This window comes from Pteropus vampyrus, unplaced genomic scaffold (genome assembly GCF_000151845.1).
Source record: "Pteropus vampyrus isolate Shadow unplaced genomic scaffold, Pvam_2.0 Scaffold207, whole genome shotgun sequence".
NCBI lineage: Eukaryota > Metazoa > Chordata > Mammalia > Chiroptera > Pteropodidae > Pteropus > Pteropus vampyrus.
Window position 1 is genome coordinate 2,150,770 of NW_011888988.1, and position 18,610 is coordinate 2,169,379.

Consider the following 18,610-nt stretch of genomic DNA (forward strand, 5'->3'; position numbering starts at 1 on the left):
ACCTTTGTTGTAAATTGAGTGTCTATATATGCACAGATTAATTGGTAGGCTTTCTACTTCATTAGTCTGTTTTACATTGTTTTTGTCACATTATCTTAAATGATACAGCTTTATAATAAATTTTGATACTCCCTAGAGCACAGTCTCCTACCTTATATATTTAATTTTATTATTTTATTGTGGCTAGAACATTTAGTATGATATCTCCCTTTTTAAGTGTACAATACAGTATTAACTCTAGACGCTATGTTGTGTAGCTGATCTCTAGAATGTATGCATCTTGTCTAACTGAAACTTTATAGCCACTGAACACAAATCTCTGTTTCTCCCTCTACCCAGCCCCTGGTAACCATCATTCTGCTATCTTCTATGAGTGTGACTATTTTAGAAACCTCATGTAAGTGGAATCATCCAGTATTTGTCTGTGAATGGCTTATTTCACTTAGTATAATGTCTTCCAGGTTCATCTATTTTGTCACATAGCAGTATTTCCTTCCTTTTTAAGTCTGAATAATATTCCATTACATGTATATACCACATACATTTTCGAATTAGCTTGTCAAGCTCCACAAAGAAATGTGTTGAGATTTTGATTGCGATTATATCAATTTAGATCTGTTTAGAAGGAATATTACAAAATTGAGCCTTTTACTGTATTAAAATATATCTGTGTAGAACTTTTAAATTTCGGTAATATTCATAGTTTTCTGTATACCAGCCTTGCATATCATTTGTTATATTTTATTCCTAGGTATTTTATATCTTATCTTCTAATAAATCCTATTTTAAAATAAATTTTATTTTCAGATTTGTTCCTGCCATTCAACAATGTATAGATTTAAAATTTTTAGCGTTACATGCAACTTTAACTTATCTACAGACTTGTTTAACTTCCCTGTTTACATAATTACATAATCTGCGCGTGACCTCTGTCACATCTCCTCCTCTTTCAGATCATTATACCTTTCTATTTCATTGCATTGCCTTTAGTAAGGCTAGGACCTCCACTTGCTGGGGTCTCCACTACTGTGTTACTAAGAGTGGTAATAGATGACATCATTGTCATATCCCCAATTTCAAAAGAGAAACATTAAAACATTTTTCTATTAAGTGTGATGTTACAAGTTGTTAGATTTGGTTTGCTAATAGTTTATTTAGGGTTTTGACTCTAATGAGAAAATCCTAAAATTTTTTATAATGTCCTTGTCAGGTTTCAGTTTGAAGGTTTTTCTAGATCCTTAAAGGAAACTAGGGAGTGTTTCTGCTTTCCCTACTATGTGAAAGAGTTTGGGTAAGACTAGCATTATTCATTAGAATTCGCTAGTGAAGCCATCCAGCTAAAGTTTTCTAGTTTTGTTCGTTGTTTTGGACAGGTTTTGATTTGCAAATTTAACTTTTTCAATAAGACTGTTTAAATATTCTATTTTTTCTTGTGTACATTCTGGTTAGTTACAGTTTTCTAAGAATATGTCTGTTGTATAAAAATTTCAAATCTGTTGCAAGGAAGCTGTTCATACTATCCTTTCATCTTTTTTATGGTGTGTAGAGACTATGTAGTGATGTCTCTTTTTTCATTTCCGATATTTGTTATTTGGGCCTTCTCTCTTTTTTTTCTTAATTGGTGTCTCCAATGTTTATCTATTTTTATTAATCTTTTCATATAACTTATTTTTATTATTTAATTACTCACAGGTTATTTAGAAGTGTATCCTTAATTTCCAAGTATATAGAGATTTTTTTTTTTTCACTAAAAGATAGCTTGAATTTCTAGTCGATTAACAGTCATTCCAAATGATGGCCATCATTTAAAATTCATTGTTATTTGCTTAATTTTTGTAAATATGTTTGTAAAAATTCCACTGCAAGCTTGAGAAAATGTATATTCTGTAAGGTATGGTGTTCTACAGATTACCATTAGGTCAATTTTGCTTATTGTGATATTCAGATCTCCTGCACCTTTACTGTATTTATTCGTCTGCTTGTTTGGTCAGTTGCTGAAGGAAGTGTGCTGAAGTCCCCACTGGTTTTGAATTTACGTGTTTCTTTTTCTAGTTCCGGAAATTTTCGCTTTGTATTTTGAGCCCATGTTATTAAATGCATGCAAATTTGGAATTATTTTATCTTCCTTGGTAAATCAGAAGTTTTATTATCGAGTGTATCTCTTCATCTCTAAGTAATGGTTGTTGCCTTCAAGCTAACCTCTAGTGATACTAATGTATCTACATCAGTTTTCTTTTGTTTATTGTTTGGATCTAAGTATTTCCCATTTTTTTCAACTTTCTCTGTGTTTTACAAATTGGTTTATAAATAGAAGATTGTTTTATCTTATTTTTTTTGAATCAAAGTTTGCCAGTCTTTGTCTTTAAAGACACAATTAAGACATTTACATTTAATGTAATTTGAGTCTAAACCTTTGTCAGTCTTTTAAGGTCAATAAGTCTTTAAACAATGTTTCGTATTCAGAAAATAGTTCATTAACACCTATGAGTTTAAGAAATTTATCTTCTCTGATTCGTATATAAATATGCAGGTATTTATGAAACCTCATCTCTTATTATTTCTTTGACTGCTGTATAATGAAGAGAGATCCAGGGACTAAAATATGCTTGCTAAGAACAACATTAATAATCCTAGTGTTTTGGGTATTTTGCTTGCAACTCTTGTGGTCATTGTGATTTACCTACCTAATTCCAATAAACACAGCATTAACAACATACCTTTTTTACAAAATACTATAAAGATTTCACTTTTGATTACAGGGCTGCGACTCCCAAATGAGCATGTCAGAGGTGTCCTGTAGTGAAAGTACATCCTCATGTCAGTCTCTTGAACATGGCTCAGTTCCAGAAATTCTCATTGGCCTGCTTTATAATGCCACGACTGGAAGACTATCAGCAGAAGTCATAAAAGGCAGCCACTTCAAAAACTTGGCAGCAAACAGACCACCCAGTGAGTGAAAGACATTTTTTTAATTCTCATGTTTTCTGCACTTATGGGACTTTCAATGGTAAGGGCTTCAGTCCTATCATTTAGCCTTAACTGATCAAAATGAAATGGTGTAATCAGCTAATCTGTTTCATGTGTTCTATTTCCAGTCATTTGGGAAGTAGAAAATTTGAAATGCAAAATATTAATTGTACAGCGACAAGACTTTTAATTAATTTTTCATAGTGTCAGCAGAATAAATTATTCCTATCATAACCATTATCTTCTAAAGCCAGAAAAAGTTACAAGGTTTTTTAAAGTTAATAATATTCCACAAATATGATCAGAAATATATGTAGCTATTGTTACCTGAAGATTGATGTTGTGTTTTCCGTCTGCATGCTGTACTATGAAATAATGTATAAACTTCTGTATTTTTCCTTCTTTTCTCCCATAACAATATAAGAAGAAATTGTTTCTTCACATTTTTCCTCCTTTAAAATTATAAATTCATACTGCCACTAGAGTCTTTTCATAAACGGAATGTACTTTGCCTCTACCAAGACAAACAAAATAAAGAATAGTTTGATATTTACCCTAAATGCTAGGAAGGGGAAGCTAGATGGTCTCCCTCTGCCCTGCCTATGTTCCTCTCACTCTTCTGTCTTGTCTCCTCTCTCCCAGCTCAGGGGGGGTGTGGGTAAGTTATGGGAGTACAGAGAAAGTGTCACCCAGCATACCTGCAAAACTGTTTGTTGACATCTATAGAACTATACTGGGAAAGTAACAGTTTCTTTATACTCCTCTAAAATTACAGTTGTTGTTAATGCCCTAAACTAAAAATCTGAAATGAAATCTTAAATAATAATGGCCACCTTAAATTTCTTTAAAGATTTCTTACAGACTGGCTTAAAGTAATCTTCAAGTATCAAATAATTCTTGAAGGAGACGAAGCTTTTTCTACCCTCGAATTAAATTAACTTCTGAATGTCCTAAAAATTATTTTTTCAATCAATGTGAAAAGTCATAAAAACATATTTGGTTTGCTCCAAGTAGTATTGGAAACCTTGCTTCTTATATACATCACAGAATGTATCTATCCCTGAATTAAAGTCAGTAGGCCAAAATTATGTTTATATTTCTACTTTTGGACAAGTGACCTAACTCCCCTAAGTCTGTTCCCTGATCCATAAAATTAAGATTGTGTCTCTCACATTGTGAAACTCAAATCAGATAAAGGTGCATTAAAGAAGGACAGAATTATTATTGTCCCCTTTCTCTTTTCAGAAAGAAAAATTAAGAGGGAGGAAAGAAGCAATGATTAGAATAAACAGCTTTGGAAGTGTGACCTGGTTATCCTCATTAATACACACTTAGAATGCAAACTCAAATGACCTGGAAAGTAACTTATATGAGCAAAATTTGCAGATGAAAGATAAGGAGCATGGAGGCCTTTGACAAATGCACGGGTGCACACCTGCGTTAAGACATTCAGATTTAAAAAAATTTTTAAGCACTGAACCAGATAAACAAAGTAGTATTTGGGGTTGCATTTAGCCACAAATTATCAGTTTGCCATTCCTACTTTAGCCAACAGTTTAATTTTTTGACAAATATTTAACTTAAGATGCTAAAAAGTAGCAGAATGAAATGAAATGCCTTTCTGTCCTTGTTCTACCCACTCTGACAAAAACAGAGAAAACCTAATCAGAACTAAAATGAAGGGAAGTGGGTAGAGGTGGAGGTGGGGGATAATAAACAGCTTGAGAGATTAGAACCCACAACATAATGTAGGTCTTTCAGGTTTTAAAGAACAGGTTATAGCAACATCCATTATTTTAGAATTAAATCTTCAGTATCAGGATGGTTAGCTGGGAGATAGCTAGTAGATAAATATACGTCAACATTAAAATTAATTACATGAAGTAATTATATAAAGTAGAATATAAGGCAGTTTTATCAGTTTGTCTTATACAGTGTATATTATATGAGATTGTGACCCTTCATATATACCTAGGGTCTAAGCTTTGAACTGTGTTGTAGACTAAATAATGCAATTTTTATCCAAAGAAACACTAGCAATATTCAAGAGTAAACATTTTGATAATTCCATTTTATTTTGCATAACTTAATTTTATGTCATATTGAGAGTAATAAAAGTATTTGAAATATTAAATATTGCATGAATAAACTTTAAAATATAGCATATTAATAATAATGATTCTATAATGACTTTGATTCAGTCTTTTATAATCTAGTAATTTGCATGATTCTATGTTCAATGTGCTTTAGACCAAGAGGGTATCATTATAAAGATGTCCCCCTTTAAAAGAGTGTAATTTTTGTTTAAGATTACACAATGACCTTAAAAATTCTCATTCCATGAATTTTACCCAACTACCCTTTTGTTCGACCCTCTACCTGAATTAAAATGCTAAAGTTTTGTGTTCTTCCACTCCAGTGAACAGTGTTTCCTCTTTAATTCTAACCTTTGACCCTCTTTCACCCAACAATTGACATCTGGTCATTATTTCTTTTACTGCTTTCCACCCCCTGTTGTCAGATGGACTGTTCTGTTGTCTAAAACACTTGATAGGTGGACAGGTTTATATAATCCGAGGTGAGTTCCTGTAGAGGCTAATTGGATGTTGTCTTTTCATGCGAAAACAAAATACCCTAAAACTTGCCAGCAGTGAAGCTGTCCACCATGTTGGTTTCAAAAAAAAAATGCACATTTATTATCTGTGGTACTTTAAATAAAACTAACTTAGAATTTATCTCTGATTATGGATGATGGTATTCAGAGTATGTATAAAATAAGCAAAACTTTTTAAAGTTTTATTTTTTCATTCATTATATTTTGATTCATACAACAGAAATAGTTACTTCATGAGAAATATTGCAATTTTCATTAAAATTAATTGAAATTTTGATATGAAGTACACATGATGGATCAACATGCTGAAGATCATTTGCATGAGTTGAAAGAACTTGAAAACACAGTTGTTTGAAGAGAGGGTTTATCTCCCAAATAATCAGGCAGTGAACCGTCATGTTTCACTTTGTACACTAAACATCACATCCATTTTCTTTTATAATTCATGAAAAATAGTTCGGATACCATACCTGAAATTTGACACTGAACTGTGCCTAAAAGGAATCCTCTAGTACTTATTTTAACGATCCAAAAAGCACATTAAATGTACTCTTGCATGAAACCAGGAGAAAGTCTTACTTGATTTGCTGAACTTTGAGCCCCTAATGCATTTGGCTTCACGTTGGCCCGTAAATATTTTTAAAATATAATTAAAAACCACATCCATGCAGAGATTTTTTTGACATTTCATCCTAAGCTGTTTTGATATCATCTTTGCATTCTTGTCTTCTTCTTTTCCTCTTCACCATTTGCCTTCATTTCTATTTGTTCGTTTATTCTTCTTCTCTGAAAACACAGTGGAATGCTTTACAGTGTTGTGGCTAATTGAGCTTGCTAAGTGTTTATCAATGCTATGACGTCCTGCTTAGTGAAGCTAAAGGGGGATGGGGATGGGCTGGGAGGCCGCGGGAGGTCAAGGACGGGGTGGAAGGGTGGAGGAAGGATTATGAGGTATACCTTCAAATTCTAACTATAATGTAGAAATAGTGAGGTTAAGATACTAGTAACCCCAAAAGATTTTCTGCCTGCTTAGCATTCTCTGTACCCGTTACATGTTATAAACATTTACATCAAATGGAATTAGTTCAATTTCCATTAAACATGGTATACACCATATCCTTATAAAGTATAAATACTTAATCTTCTTAGCAAATATTACAAGAAAGATGTTTTCAGTTTGTTTCAAATGATATTTGTGGTAAATTGTTGTTTTTTTCTATAGATACATATGTTAAATTAACTCTACTGAATTCCATGGGTCAAGAGATGTCCAAATGCAAAACTTCCATCCGCAGAGGGCAGCCAAATCCAGTATACAAGGAAACTTTTGTTTTTCAAGTGGCCCTATTTCAACTTTCTGATGTGACACTCATACTGTCTGTGTATAACAAACGCAGCATGAAAAGAAAGGAGATGATAGGCTGGATTTCTCTAGGTCTGAACAGCTCTGGAGAAGAGGAACTCAATCACTGGACTGAAATGAAAGAGTCGAAAGGACAGCAAGTATGTAGATGGCACGCACTGCTAGAGTCATGATGACCAGGATAAACAAGCGACTGCAATCCCAGGCAGCATTGCTTCCTATTGCAGCATTACTGTTTTTACCTAGTCACCATTAGAAGAGTTAGTCTTTGAAGAATCATCTCCAGCATTCTACCACATGTTTTCAATCCTGTGGAAAGAACATCTAACACTGACATGAATGGAGAAAGGCCGTGTCTCTGGTAGAGCTTGTTTGGGAAAATGAAAAACTGATGTCGTCATTGTTAAACTAACAGTCTTTCAGAGCTTTAATTTAAGAACATGCTTTCGAAGTTAATTTTACTTTAGCAAAAAAGCCAGTCATTTCGTGGAAAAAATCAATATTATAAATGATTTTTTAAATCATAATTTTTCATTGCAACAGTATCACCCTACATATTACCCATAAAACAAATTTTGACTGGCTCATCCCTGGTGTTTGAAATGTTCTTTAATATGAGAAAGTAGTTCTTCTCGACTCTGTCATAATCGTATCTAATACTGAAGGATTTCCATCACATTGAGAATTGTTTTATTTCTGACGTTTTCCCTTTGTGCATTTAGTTTCGTTGTGCCTCAGTTTTTTTCCAGTAGCACTAAATCTAAGTGCAAGCAAGATTTCATTTTCATAAAGGAGTTTTTTTAATATATTACTTTAAAAACCCGTTTTTTCATTTGCCTCTGCTTTTGCCTGATCCAAAGAGACCAAGTCGCTGTACTGGTCCCTTGCAAGTCTTTTAGACAGGTTGTACTGTAGAACTTGTAACTTTCTGTTGAAAGCACTTCCTGTATTCCTGTATTCCAATGTAGGAAGCTAATAGAGCAGGACCTTACCTTAAAATTTCAACAATTGACTCTTTAAAGTTGTAGTAATGTGCAAATGCATTTTTTACAAACTGAAAAATATAGTAGATAAGGTGGTGAAAATTGAAAACAACTCAAAGACAATTTTAATGATCTGCTCTGAGTATTTAGTAACCAACACTGCGTAAAGCAGGTAGCATTCAAATAAGAAACCATTCTCTCTCAATCTTCTTCACTCTGACTTCAATTTGTATTTGTGATGTTAAAGACTCTCCAGTTCTGTTTGAACCAGAACATCATGTTCGAAACAGTCCTGAGATTCCTTATGAAGTTTCTAGTGACTTGTGACTAGATTTTATGAAATTTACAGATACGTTCTTCAACGTGATGTCATCCTGTGCCTTTCATGTAAGTTAAATTTGCTCATACAGCTTAAAAGTTGTATTTGCAAAATTAGGCCTTTGATTTTTATAAATTTAAAGATTCCTCAGAACAGTGTCACAAGCTCTTTATTTCCTCTGAAGTATGTAAAAGTTGTCAAATGTGCTGTTTTTAAATGGCAAGGCATTCTCATTTGTTGTTTTTATATTTAGGAACTCTGATTAATCAGGAATATTATAAGCCGTTTTCTTTTTAATTTTGCTTCTTACCTAATATATAATTTTATGCATATACTTTATTAAATAGAATGTTTTATATAGATGAAAAATATTTCTTTTTTTCTCTTTCTTATTTCTAGCTAAATGAAACAAAAAACAAACTATTTAGCAATTACTGCAAAGCAGTATATAACTTTGTTCATAGTCTCAACTAAGTACTATATATTATCGTAAGCTAGAACTTGTTATTACCATAATAACTAAACCATGTACAGATATTATTATTTCAACTTGGCTGTACTGAGGGCCTTAAAAGAAATCCAAAAAGACAGTGAACTCCTAATATTTTTAGTTTTAAAAAATGGCAGCTCTATACATTAATACACATGAATTATAAGATAAAATACAGATTCTGTATTGGGCGACATGAAGTTTAAGAATGTATGTGATATAGAGTTGCATTAAAGGGGAAAATTCGTTTTTTATTGTTACATTAATCATCCTTTCTAGGGTTTTTTATGAGTCAGATTGTAAAGTTAGACTGAATCAAATGGCAAAATATCTCTTTAAAGTATTTTCAGCGATGGTGTGCAGAGATTCGAAGGGCGGGTGTAGATTTTACTGAGAAGATGGTTTCAGGCATTTGATGCTGCAAGTATCTGTTCTGGCTTTGAAACAACTGACTGCATTGCCAACAACTGGCATCTTCCTAATAAAGTTACGGTCTTATTTGTAGCCATTACAAAGCCTGATCAAACATATAAAAACAGCTGGGTGCTTTTCCTTCAGTAAGGAAAAGACCTAACTAGCTGTTATATGTTAAATCTGTCTTTTTTCAGACTATGCCCAGAATTGTGTGTGTGTGCTTTGATATATCCTTAGGGGCTTGCCTGGTATAAGAATCAAATCTAATGTGTCCTAAAAATTAATTAACAATTTAAAAACGTTTAAGAAGGACCCTACCTCTACCCTAGCCGCCAAGTCCTCAAAGATTATGAATTACATGTATGTGCATCTGTGTGTACACACACACATGCCTGGACGTGCACACACACTGCACATACACACACACACACATACACATAAAGGTGAAGGCGCCCTGGCTTTTCCAGATAACTAAATAGAAAAACTTAGCAAGTATATGGATCATTTTTCTCTTTTCTATATTTGCTAGAAATTTATTTGGTTTGGGTGCTATTTGCTGCCATCCTCCTCTACACACAGCAAAATATATATCTTTTTATCCTGTGGATTGACACAATTTAGAGTAATTACTCCCAAAAGTTTGTCTATTCTTTTAGAAAAATATTAAATAGGACTCAAGAGACCCACTTCACTCTACTGAATCTAATGTATGAGACAGTACTCCTGCTCTTTTGTGTGCTCGAATTTGCATGAAGGCTTAAAGGCAAAATCTTATATCTCAGTAATTATAGCAAATAGGGGCCCACCGGTGGGGAGCAGGTGTTGTCTCAGAAACTTGAGAAAGACAACCCACTTTCTTATTGTTCTCTTAAAATCTCCCACGTTTTAAATAAAATGAGATAGTCCAAATGTGGCAATTGACTGGCATTCATGTAATTCCTGAGCCTAGAATTACAGACTTTGTCTCCCAAATGAGCTGCAAAATGTAGTTTTTTTATTACTGCCCAAGAAACAAAGTGTATTTCAAATCAGTAAAGAGTTTTAGTGTAATATCCTCGTACCTTTCAGAAGCTTTCTTCTACAATTTTGGTCTTCTGTACTATCCACATTTTGTGTGAAACCATTTGCATATTTTCTTACTATGCATTCAGTGAATTCTCAATAACGTATTTAGTGACAAAAATAATAAATGGACCACAATTTTTTTTAAAAAGAAAAAAAGGGAAAAACTGAAGAGAAAATATCTAAACTACCATAATTAATATGCATGTACTTAAGTGCAGGGCCTGGTAGGGCAGTCTCATCCAGTGCAGATGCCCAGGGCTATATGTTAAATCATTTTCTTAATACCATCATCATTTTCATTTCTCTTATCAAGTGAATCAGAAACATAATCAGTGATTACAAAGCAAGAGAGCTGCATTAGGGAAGAGGTCAGAGAATTGAGGGTGTTCTTCAAGGTGAAGATGGAGACCACAGGTATCATAGTTTTTCAAGTGAACTGAGAGATAAGCTATTTGAAGGCATAAATTTTAGATTAAGAACAGTAGTCACCAACAAATTCTGTTGAAGGTCTCTATCCAGACATGAATAGAAATGACACAAACTCACTTGCATAAAATTGCCGTTTGCCTGCATAGACTAGTCAATTCATGGAGATTTTTCTCATTAATAGTTATTATATTATTTCACATCGATAGTTGTTATCAAAACTTTTTCTTTCTTTTTTCCCATTTACCGTCCGCATTTCACCCATGGCCAATACTGAATGTTATCAGCATCACCAACCAAACTCTATATTGTACAAAGTTAAACATCTACGAAGTATTTTTTTAAATTAAAATATTATTCGTGTCCACCGAAATGTATAATAAAGACGTTGATAACTGCTATAATTTACTGAGATCTGGCACAATGATTCTCACAATATTATGAGGTCAGTAATATTATCAACATTTTATAGGTGAAAAAACTGTAGCATAGAGGTTAAACAGATTTACCCAAGGTCATCCAGTAAGTCAGTAGTAAAATTGGGATTAAAACTCAGATATAAATTACACTAAGACCTATAATGTGCATCTTGCAGTCACATCCCTCTCTACTAGCTGCGAGAGAAACAGAACAGCATCATATTCATCAGTAATCCACCCACTTTAATTGAATGGCAGAACTAGAAAAAGAAAAGAACAAACAGAGCTTGGGAAAGAGAAATACAAGACAAAATAAAAATTAGAGATTGTTTTTCTTCTCAGGACACAAATGGTACTTTGGTGTCATATTCGTAGATGACTTTGATTTTCAAAGGCTTGGAGATTTAATTTTACTCTGCCAGTTTAGGCTCTACTTACTTATATTCTGAAAGTGCATTAATTTATTCTGCTCCTTGTCCACTTTTGGGAATCTAAGATATTTTAATTGTGTATGACCACCTTTCTACCCTTTAAAGTGGATAGTCTATATCTATTAGCATATATCTTTCCCATACTAGTGGTGAAAGGAAAGATCTGTCTTCCTTTGTGCTCTCACAAAGAGAATTTATGTTTCTTCTGTACCCTTTATTAAGGTTTAACTGGATTACAGCTAATTTTATTGCATATGTCTCTCTTTTCCCCTTGGTAGTAGTTAATGCCTTGTCTTATTACCTTTATGTACCCCTTATTCATGATAGGCACGTTATAAATACTGAATTGAACTAAATTCCTTATGGAAGAAATCAATAATACTGTTATATAAGTCTCAGTTTTAATGAACTTGTGGTATGCATGGGTTCATTTATTCCCTCATTTCATATATATTTATAAGAGTACCTACTATGCACCATGTAGTATTCTAAATACAAAAATGCGAAGATAATAAGTTGGACAACATCTTTGCCCTCATGGATCTTGCATTCTAAGGTAGGAAAGCAGCCATAGAATGATACAAGTTCAGTAGACTAGGAGTACAACATGGAGTTCAGACAAATTTTCCTGGAGAAGATAACCCCTGAGTTGGGTCTTAAAGAACAAATACAAATTAGACTCTTATCAAGAAACATACTCTCTCCAAGGGCAAAATTTAAAACAGTGGTTCCCAAACAGAGCATGTTTAAGAATTACCTTGAGAGCCGAATTTATATTCCAGTCCCACCTCCAGAGATTCTTTCATTTGATGTGGGGTGGAGCCCAAGAATCTACATTTTGTTAAGCTCCCCAGGAAATTCTGTTTGAGATTTATTGGTAGAGAATATTGAGCTCATTATATTGAATTATTTATAGCAATGTTTCAGTGCCCGTAGATTAGATTTTTACATGTAATAGTGATAATTAAGAGATTAAGACTAGTGCTATTGACCTTACTTGTGCTTCCTTAAAAAGAAAGACATTTAATGAAAAAAATTAAAAGTGCTATGTAATTATGAGTTCCTGTACATTCATTCGCATTCCACGGAAACTTTTCAAAGTGTTCCTTGGTACAATAAATAAATTGTTATGTTGGTTTTATGATTCCTGGAAATTCCTTTGGATTATTGTTCAAATATTTCCTTCCAAGCTGTTTTTATGATGGTAGATATAAGACAGAGAGCCTGGGGAGATAGTTATCTTGTATATCTCTGTCAGCGTTCTAAACGAAAAAAGACTGAGCCTTGCGTAAACGTGTAGTAGCAGCCGTAGGTGACGGCAGTTTTCATCCCTGTGCATAGTAAGCTTTCTTGCCTTTTATAATCATCCTATGTGGCTTCATTGTCATTACACTCAGCACATGAACCTCATTCCTGGATTCTTCACTATGAACAGCGATGTTTCTATCACCTGTGCCCTAATCTCTAATTCCTTATTTGCTGTGCTCTTTCTTCGCATCGTTTATTTCAGATAAGAACCTCAGGTCCTCCTCTTTCTCGAAAAATAAATGCTGCAGACAAAGTTTATCAGAGATTCTGTTTTTCTTCCTCTCGAATGTAGTTGTACCTCCTCCTCTGGTGCAATATTTTGCAGGAATATATTTTATATTTTGAAAGTTCTTTTTTTTTTCCAACAAAGATCTGTGATTAACCCACTGGAAAATGAGGTTATTTGAAAATTTGAAATAATATGGTTATGGAATTAGGCTGTTTTTGTTACTGCTGCTGTATCATTGTGTTTGGTCTGGTTATAGCTTGAGATTCGCTTAATCTTAATTTGAGAGTTCGATTATCATTATCAAAAATGAATGTAAGAATCTTGCTCTTTTCCCTCCCTGTTTAGACAAGTATGTATCTCTTTTTAAATGTTCTTTCCTCCTCCCTGCCTTTTTCCCCGCCTCCTATGCATATACATTCACGCTGGATACCAGAGTTCATCAAGGCTGAATAACACCTGTTGAAAAGTGATACCTGGCTTTTTCCTCTTAATCACATGGACTGGGCAGCAGGGAGGACCAGATGGGTTTTCTCAGAGACTAGAGAGAGAGCAAAATGTGATTGATACTCTTTAAGCCATTCGTTACAAGTTTGTTGTTGCTCTTGTGCTTGTCATTGTTGTGCTCTACTGCTGAATGGTGTGAAGTACCCAAATATCACATGGTGTGGGTTGGGAGCAGAGAAGGAAACCTGATTATTAATCTGACAAAAGTTAGGCATAATTTTATTGTAGAATTTCAACACTTGGTACATAAAAATTTCTAAGTAATTAATTATGAGAACAAAGTCACTGCTGTGGCAATGGTTTTGCAAGATTTTCGACATTATTTCAACGTCAGTTTGACAGTCTGCATCTTAAGTTGTCCTATTATTTCACGAACCCTTTCACCCTTTTCTTTATTATTCTGATTACTATTTGATATTTGAGTTTGTCTTGTAAATATTCAAGACTACTAAAAAGAAAAACCTTAACATCTTTCTGTTTATTCCTTTAACATGTGATCCCTCACCTGACACTTATTGTGTTTAAAATGAATACCCAATAGATGAAATATAATACTCCATTATACACTGAAAAAATAATTTTCTGAAATTTGTTTATATATTCAGATCTTGCTAGAATGCTTATTTCCATAAATCTAAGTAGTTAGTATTAAATATGACTTTTATTTAATGAGAAAACAAATTTTTCCTTATCTCGAGATTCGTTTCTCTCGCCTTTCACTGGTTGAAGGGGGATGATGGCTGTGAACCTCTTTTCAACACTTTGTCACTTTCTGAGTGTGCTCACCTCCTCCAGATAATAGTGTCCATAACAACCAAACTTTTTATACCCTCAGACTAGGTCCTCACCAGTGATTCCTGTTCATAACCCCCATTAACGTTGATGAAAGTAATACACAAGCACCAATAGGAGAAGAGACTCCTAAACTTAGAGGGTCAGCGTCTTAGAGCCCTGGCATGTAGGGCGGCACCGTTAGCACCTAACTGTGGTTTCAGTCATAACAGAGAAGCAGAAGCCGACTCTCTGGAAATGAGATTTTGGGTCATGTCCAAAATTCTTTCCTTCAGCACTTCGCTATTTCCTCTCTAGCTTGCGCTTTTTTTTTCTTTTTTTTTTTTTTTTCATTTTAAATTTTGTGATAAAGCCTTCAAAAGAAAATCTGGTTTTAAAATTTTCAAATGTTAATAACCAAGCAGTTTCAGAGGAAAACTGAGATGAATGCCATAAAGTCGTAGGAAGCCTTTCTTTTTTCTTGAGGTGGGGTGGAATGTGGGAGATAGTGCTTGTTTTCGTTCGGGACAGTCTTTTTGGATAAATATTGGGGATGTTTACAACATTCTATAATTATGGCACCTTTGTTTTGTGAAGGGAGACCAGGGTAGCTTTTGCATATAAATTGGCTCTTTTAGTATTTGAGTATATTTAAACAATTTTTGAAGCACAGCTAGAAAATATTGGTGATACTTCAAACAGTATTTTGAAATTATAAATATTACTTTACTAAGAACGTTTTCAGTAGTAGCTTGCATTACAAAATTAATTTGTAATGTTTCTCCATAATTTTATTGAGATGACTTGTCTTTGTAATGAAAATAAAATAGTGGCAACAATTTTGAGGAATCTTTAAAGCTTTCAGAGAGGGAACAGCCAAACTTTGGATTTTTACTAGAATTTTGAAATAAGAAAGTATCGATATTACTTTTCAATTAGTCTTGATGAAGAACAGTTATATAAGTTTTAAAGGTCTCGATAAATGTTAGGATCTATTCTTTTTCTAAAACTCCTGATGTTCATTACTGCTGAGTACTCTCGCATTATGTTTTATTTCTCAAAATACTGTAATTTTATGGAAAACTCAATTATTGGAATCTTTTATTCAATATCACCTTACTTTCCTCCCTCCCCTCCTACCTTTCTATTTCTTTCATTTTTTGAGGCAAGAAGCTTCCTTAATACTATAGTTTCTACAGAGCTTTCTTACTTATTTTTCTAATAATGGATATAGCAGTATGATGATGTTTAAATGCTCTGTGAGCAAAATTCTGTTAAACAACCTGAAGAAATGCACTGCTGGTTAACATCTCCCTTGGTCTTCAGTCGTCTCCAGCATATTTCCCAGTGACTCTACACCATTAATGGATCTTAGTAATATATACAAGTGTCTGTATGATTAGCAAGTGTTGTATTATTGTCACATATTAATATGTATTTTTGGTCAAAAATATAAACAGATGCGTGTGAGAAACAACTCATTTTATAGAATGATCGTGTATCTAATTATTTTCACGTAATTGAAATTGTGCTATGTGTTGCATTTTATTCTCATATCTACTTTTCTACTACACCGATTGTCTCGGTGCCTTTTTCCTTTTGTATAATTGTATTACAAAGAGAAATGACTAACCTCTGTGTAAACAGTGTAAAAACAGTTAAAATTATTAATCCAAGGAGATTTTAATGGCAGTTTAATTTTCCAGAGAATAAATTTTTGTGTGGGTTAAAAGTTATTTTTTTCACTTCTCTGTAAGAAATCTCTTCACGTTTTAGTACTCACTTGGAATGGGTAAGCATCCACATCTGTGATGATGATACACAAAAATCAGCCCTAATCTTCATCGTTGACAAATAAGTGTTAATATGACTGTTACAAAAAATAAAATAATGTCGATTGCAAAGCAAACATCAAATGGATATATGTAAATGGTATTAAGATATCAAATTTGAAAGGAATCTCATTTAAATGTGCTGTGAGATGTTGCTATCAAAATGTTTGGGTCACGTTATTTTCCTTAATTCTAAATCAAATCTGACCTCCAAAGAAAATATGCCATAAATTTTTAAACATTTTAAAATAATCTTCTTTAATGTTCACAAATAAATGAAGACTGAAACTAAGTAGCTTTAAAATGATCTCAGTATCAGTAGATGAAATATGAATATATATACAATATTATCTAGCTTGCTCTTTCATGCACATTTGTCATAATTCATATTGTATTGTGATTCTGTTTAACAAAATCATTTTCTATTTGGCAATAGTAGTTTGTTGATTTTTAATTCTTTTTTATTAGGTAGCTATTGTATTGTTTCCCAAAGACCCTGAGTATATTTTTCAAATTCCAGTACCTTCATTACCATTTTTTTTTCCAGGATCAAAGACTTATAACAACACAGTTAACAAGTACTATTTTTCCTATTTAAAAGAACTCAAACTTTTGGTGCTCTAAAATTGATAGAAATTAAAGTTGCTACATTATGTGATCTCTGATGGTCTTTGAATCCTTAGTTCCATAAATTAACCAGAGGCCTTTTTGGTTACCTGTTTTTAAAGAGTAGAGTACCAGTACCCTATTGGTATGGTTTAATTTTTTTTCTTTTTGTAAGAGTTCTGTGTACTGAAACAGTAATGAAAACATGAAATACTTCTGCTTAAACTAAATGGGTTCATAATTTAGTCTCCAAAGTTTAAGGAATCTGTATCAATTCCCAGTATTCTTCCTCTTCTCTCAGACATTTTTGGCTTTCATTATTAAGGCATTTAAGGTTGAAAAAGCAAAAATAATAGACTCGCTTATGAGTTTACTCCAAAAAAAGAGTCATATTTGTCTGAGCCATGGCTTATTGGCTTTCACAGAATTACAACTGATATAAAGTGAAATTTTGGCAGAAGATAGGCACCTCTGCATTCTTACTAGCAAATTATTAAATTATCGTTTTTCATTTTGTTTTGTTATGGGGGAGTTAGGTAATTATTCATCAAACCATGTTATAGACTTAAGATTATATTGTAGTTGAAAACAATTATAACTTGTTTGATTTCCAATATGCAAAATAATATTTAAGTCAACTTTTTCCATGGATTATCAAAATATTCTATATTTTCTGTTTGAAAGGAAGTCATTCCCAATTTAGAAATAAAAGCCCTCAGTAAAATATATGAAATATTTTTGTTTGATTAGTACTTTATAATGAATTATAATAGTATAATAATACACTAAATGCCTCTACATAATTAAATGCCAAATAATGGGATAAATTATATAAAGATCTTGTAAACTTATGTTAATAAGAGAAAAAATGAAGGCTTATTTTCAGGTGGCATAAGGAAAATATATCTATTGGAAAACCTTCCAAACAATACATTTACTATGTAGAAACTGCCCACTCTTGACCAAAATCCATGTTTTCCTCTTCTTTTTGGTCATATAGCTAGCTTATATTTCTCAGCCTCCCTTGAAACTAGGTGTGGCCATGTGACCGAATTCTAACCAACAGAATGTAAGCAGAGGTGATAGGCACCAATTTTGAGAAGGCATTTTAAGACACAGATAGGCCTTCTTCATGCCTTCTTTCAATTTCCACTGGCTGGATACAGAAGAGAATGAAAGCCAAGGGAATGGCAGAGCCACAAGAAAGATCGTGGGTCACCGAGTCACCTCACCGAAAAGAGACAAGGTATCATCCGCCTTGGAATGTTAACATAAATGAGAAGAAAAACTTGTATTTTAGCCATGCATTTTAGAGTCCATTGGTTACTGCAAACAAATACTGGGACCTTCCACTGGGTTCCTGTGAGAATGATCACCTCTGTTTGTATAGCAGCCAGCAGTGAAGAAATAGAGCAGGCTGAAAAACTGACCCATATATGCAGTGGGAGGTCATTGTGGCTACTGAACCCGTGGTTAAGGGGAAACAGATGGAAGCAGCCAGAGTAACCGTGTATTTGAGATCTTTTTTGCTAAAAGATACTATAAGAAAGCAGTAAACTCAGTCAAGAAAGAAATAGCTTTCAAGCAGAGATTGAAGGGAATGGAAAAACTAAGTGCCTTAGGGATTTGAAAAGTTTAGCTTCTGAACCCAAAACATTAAGATTTAAGACTAAAAAGAGTCTCAAATATGAAAGGCCTGTTGACTGCTCAGCTAAACAAAGGGACCCGACCATGTGGCAAAGCTCGGAATTTTTGTATTGCCTCTTTTTCAGAGGAACTCAAGGCAAACTTGAAATGCTCATGAAGCAAGCTGTGAACGTTGTATAGCCCTCAAGAAAAATAACTCTCAACCCACTTCAAATGACATTG

General features: G+C 33.4%; 1 protein-coding gene across 4 annotated transcripts in view; it reads left to right on the top strand.

The window, feature by feature from the left end:
• Nucleotides 1-10,352, top strand: part of SYT14 (synaptotagmin 14) — a 169,962-nt gene extending 159,610 nt beyond the window's left edge. For 2 of the 4 annotated variants that reach the window (XM_011372455.1, XM_011372456.1), the window contains 2 exons: nucleotides 2,760-2,949; nucleotides 6,804-10,352. In XM_011372455.1, coding sequence (XP_011370757.1) covers nucleotides 2,760-2,949; nucleotides 6,804-7,117 — 504 coding nt within the window. In that variant the 3' untranslated portion in view covers nucleotides 7,118-10,352. Of the gene's footprint in view, nucleotides 1-2,759; nucleotides 2,950-5,488; nucleotides 5,546-6,803 lie in introns of all 4 variants that reach the window. The other 2 variants (XM_023537969.1, XM_011372453.1) reach the window with 2 other exon arrangements.
• The last annotated feature ends 8,258 nt before the right edge of the window (nucleotides 10,353-18,610 follow it).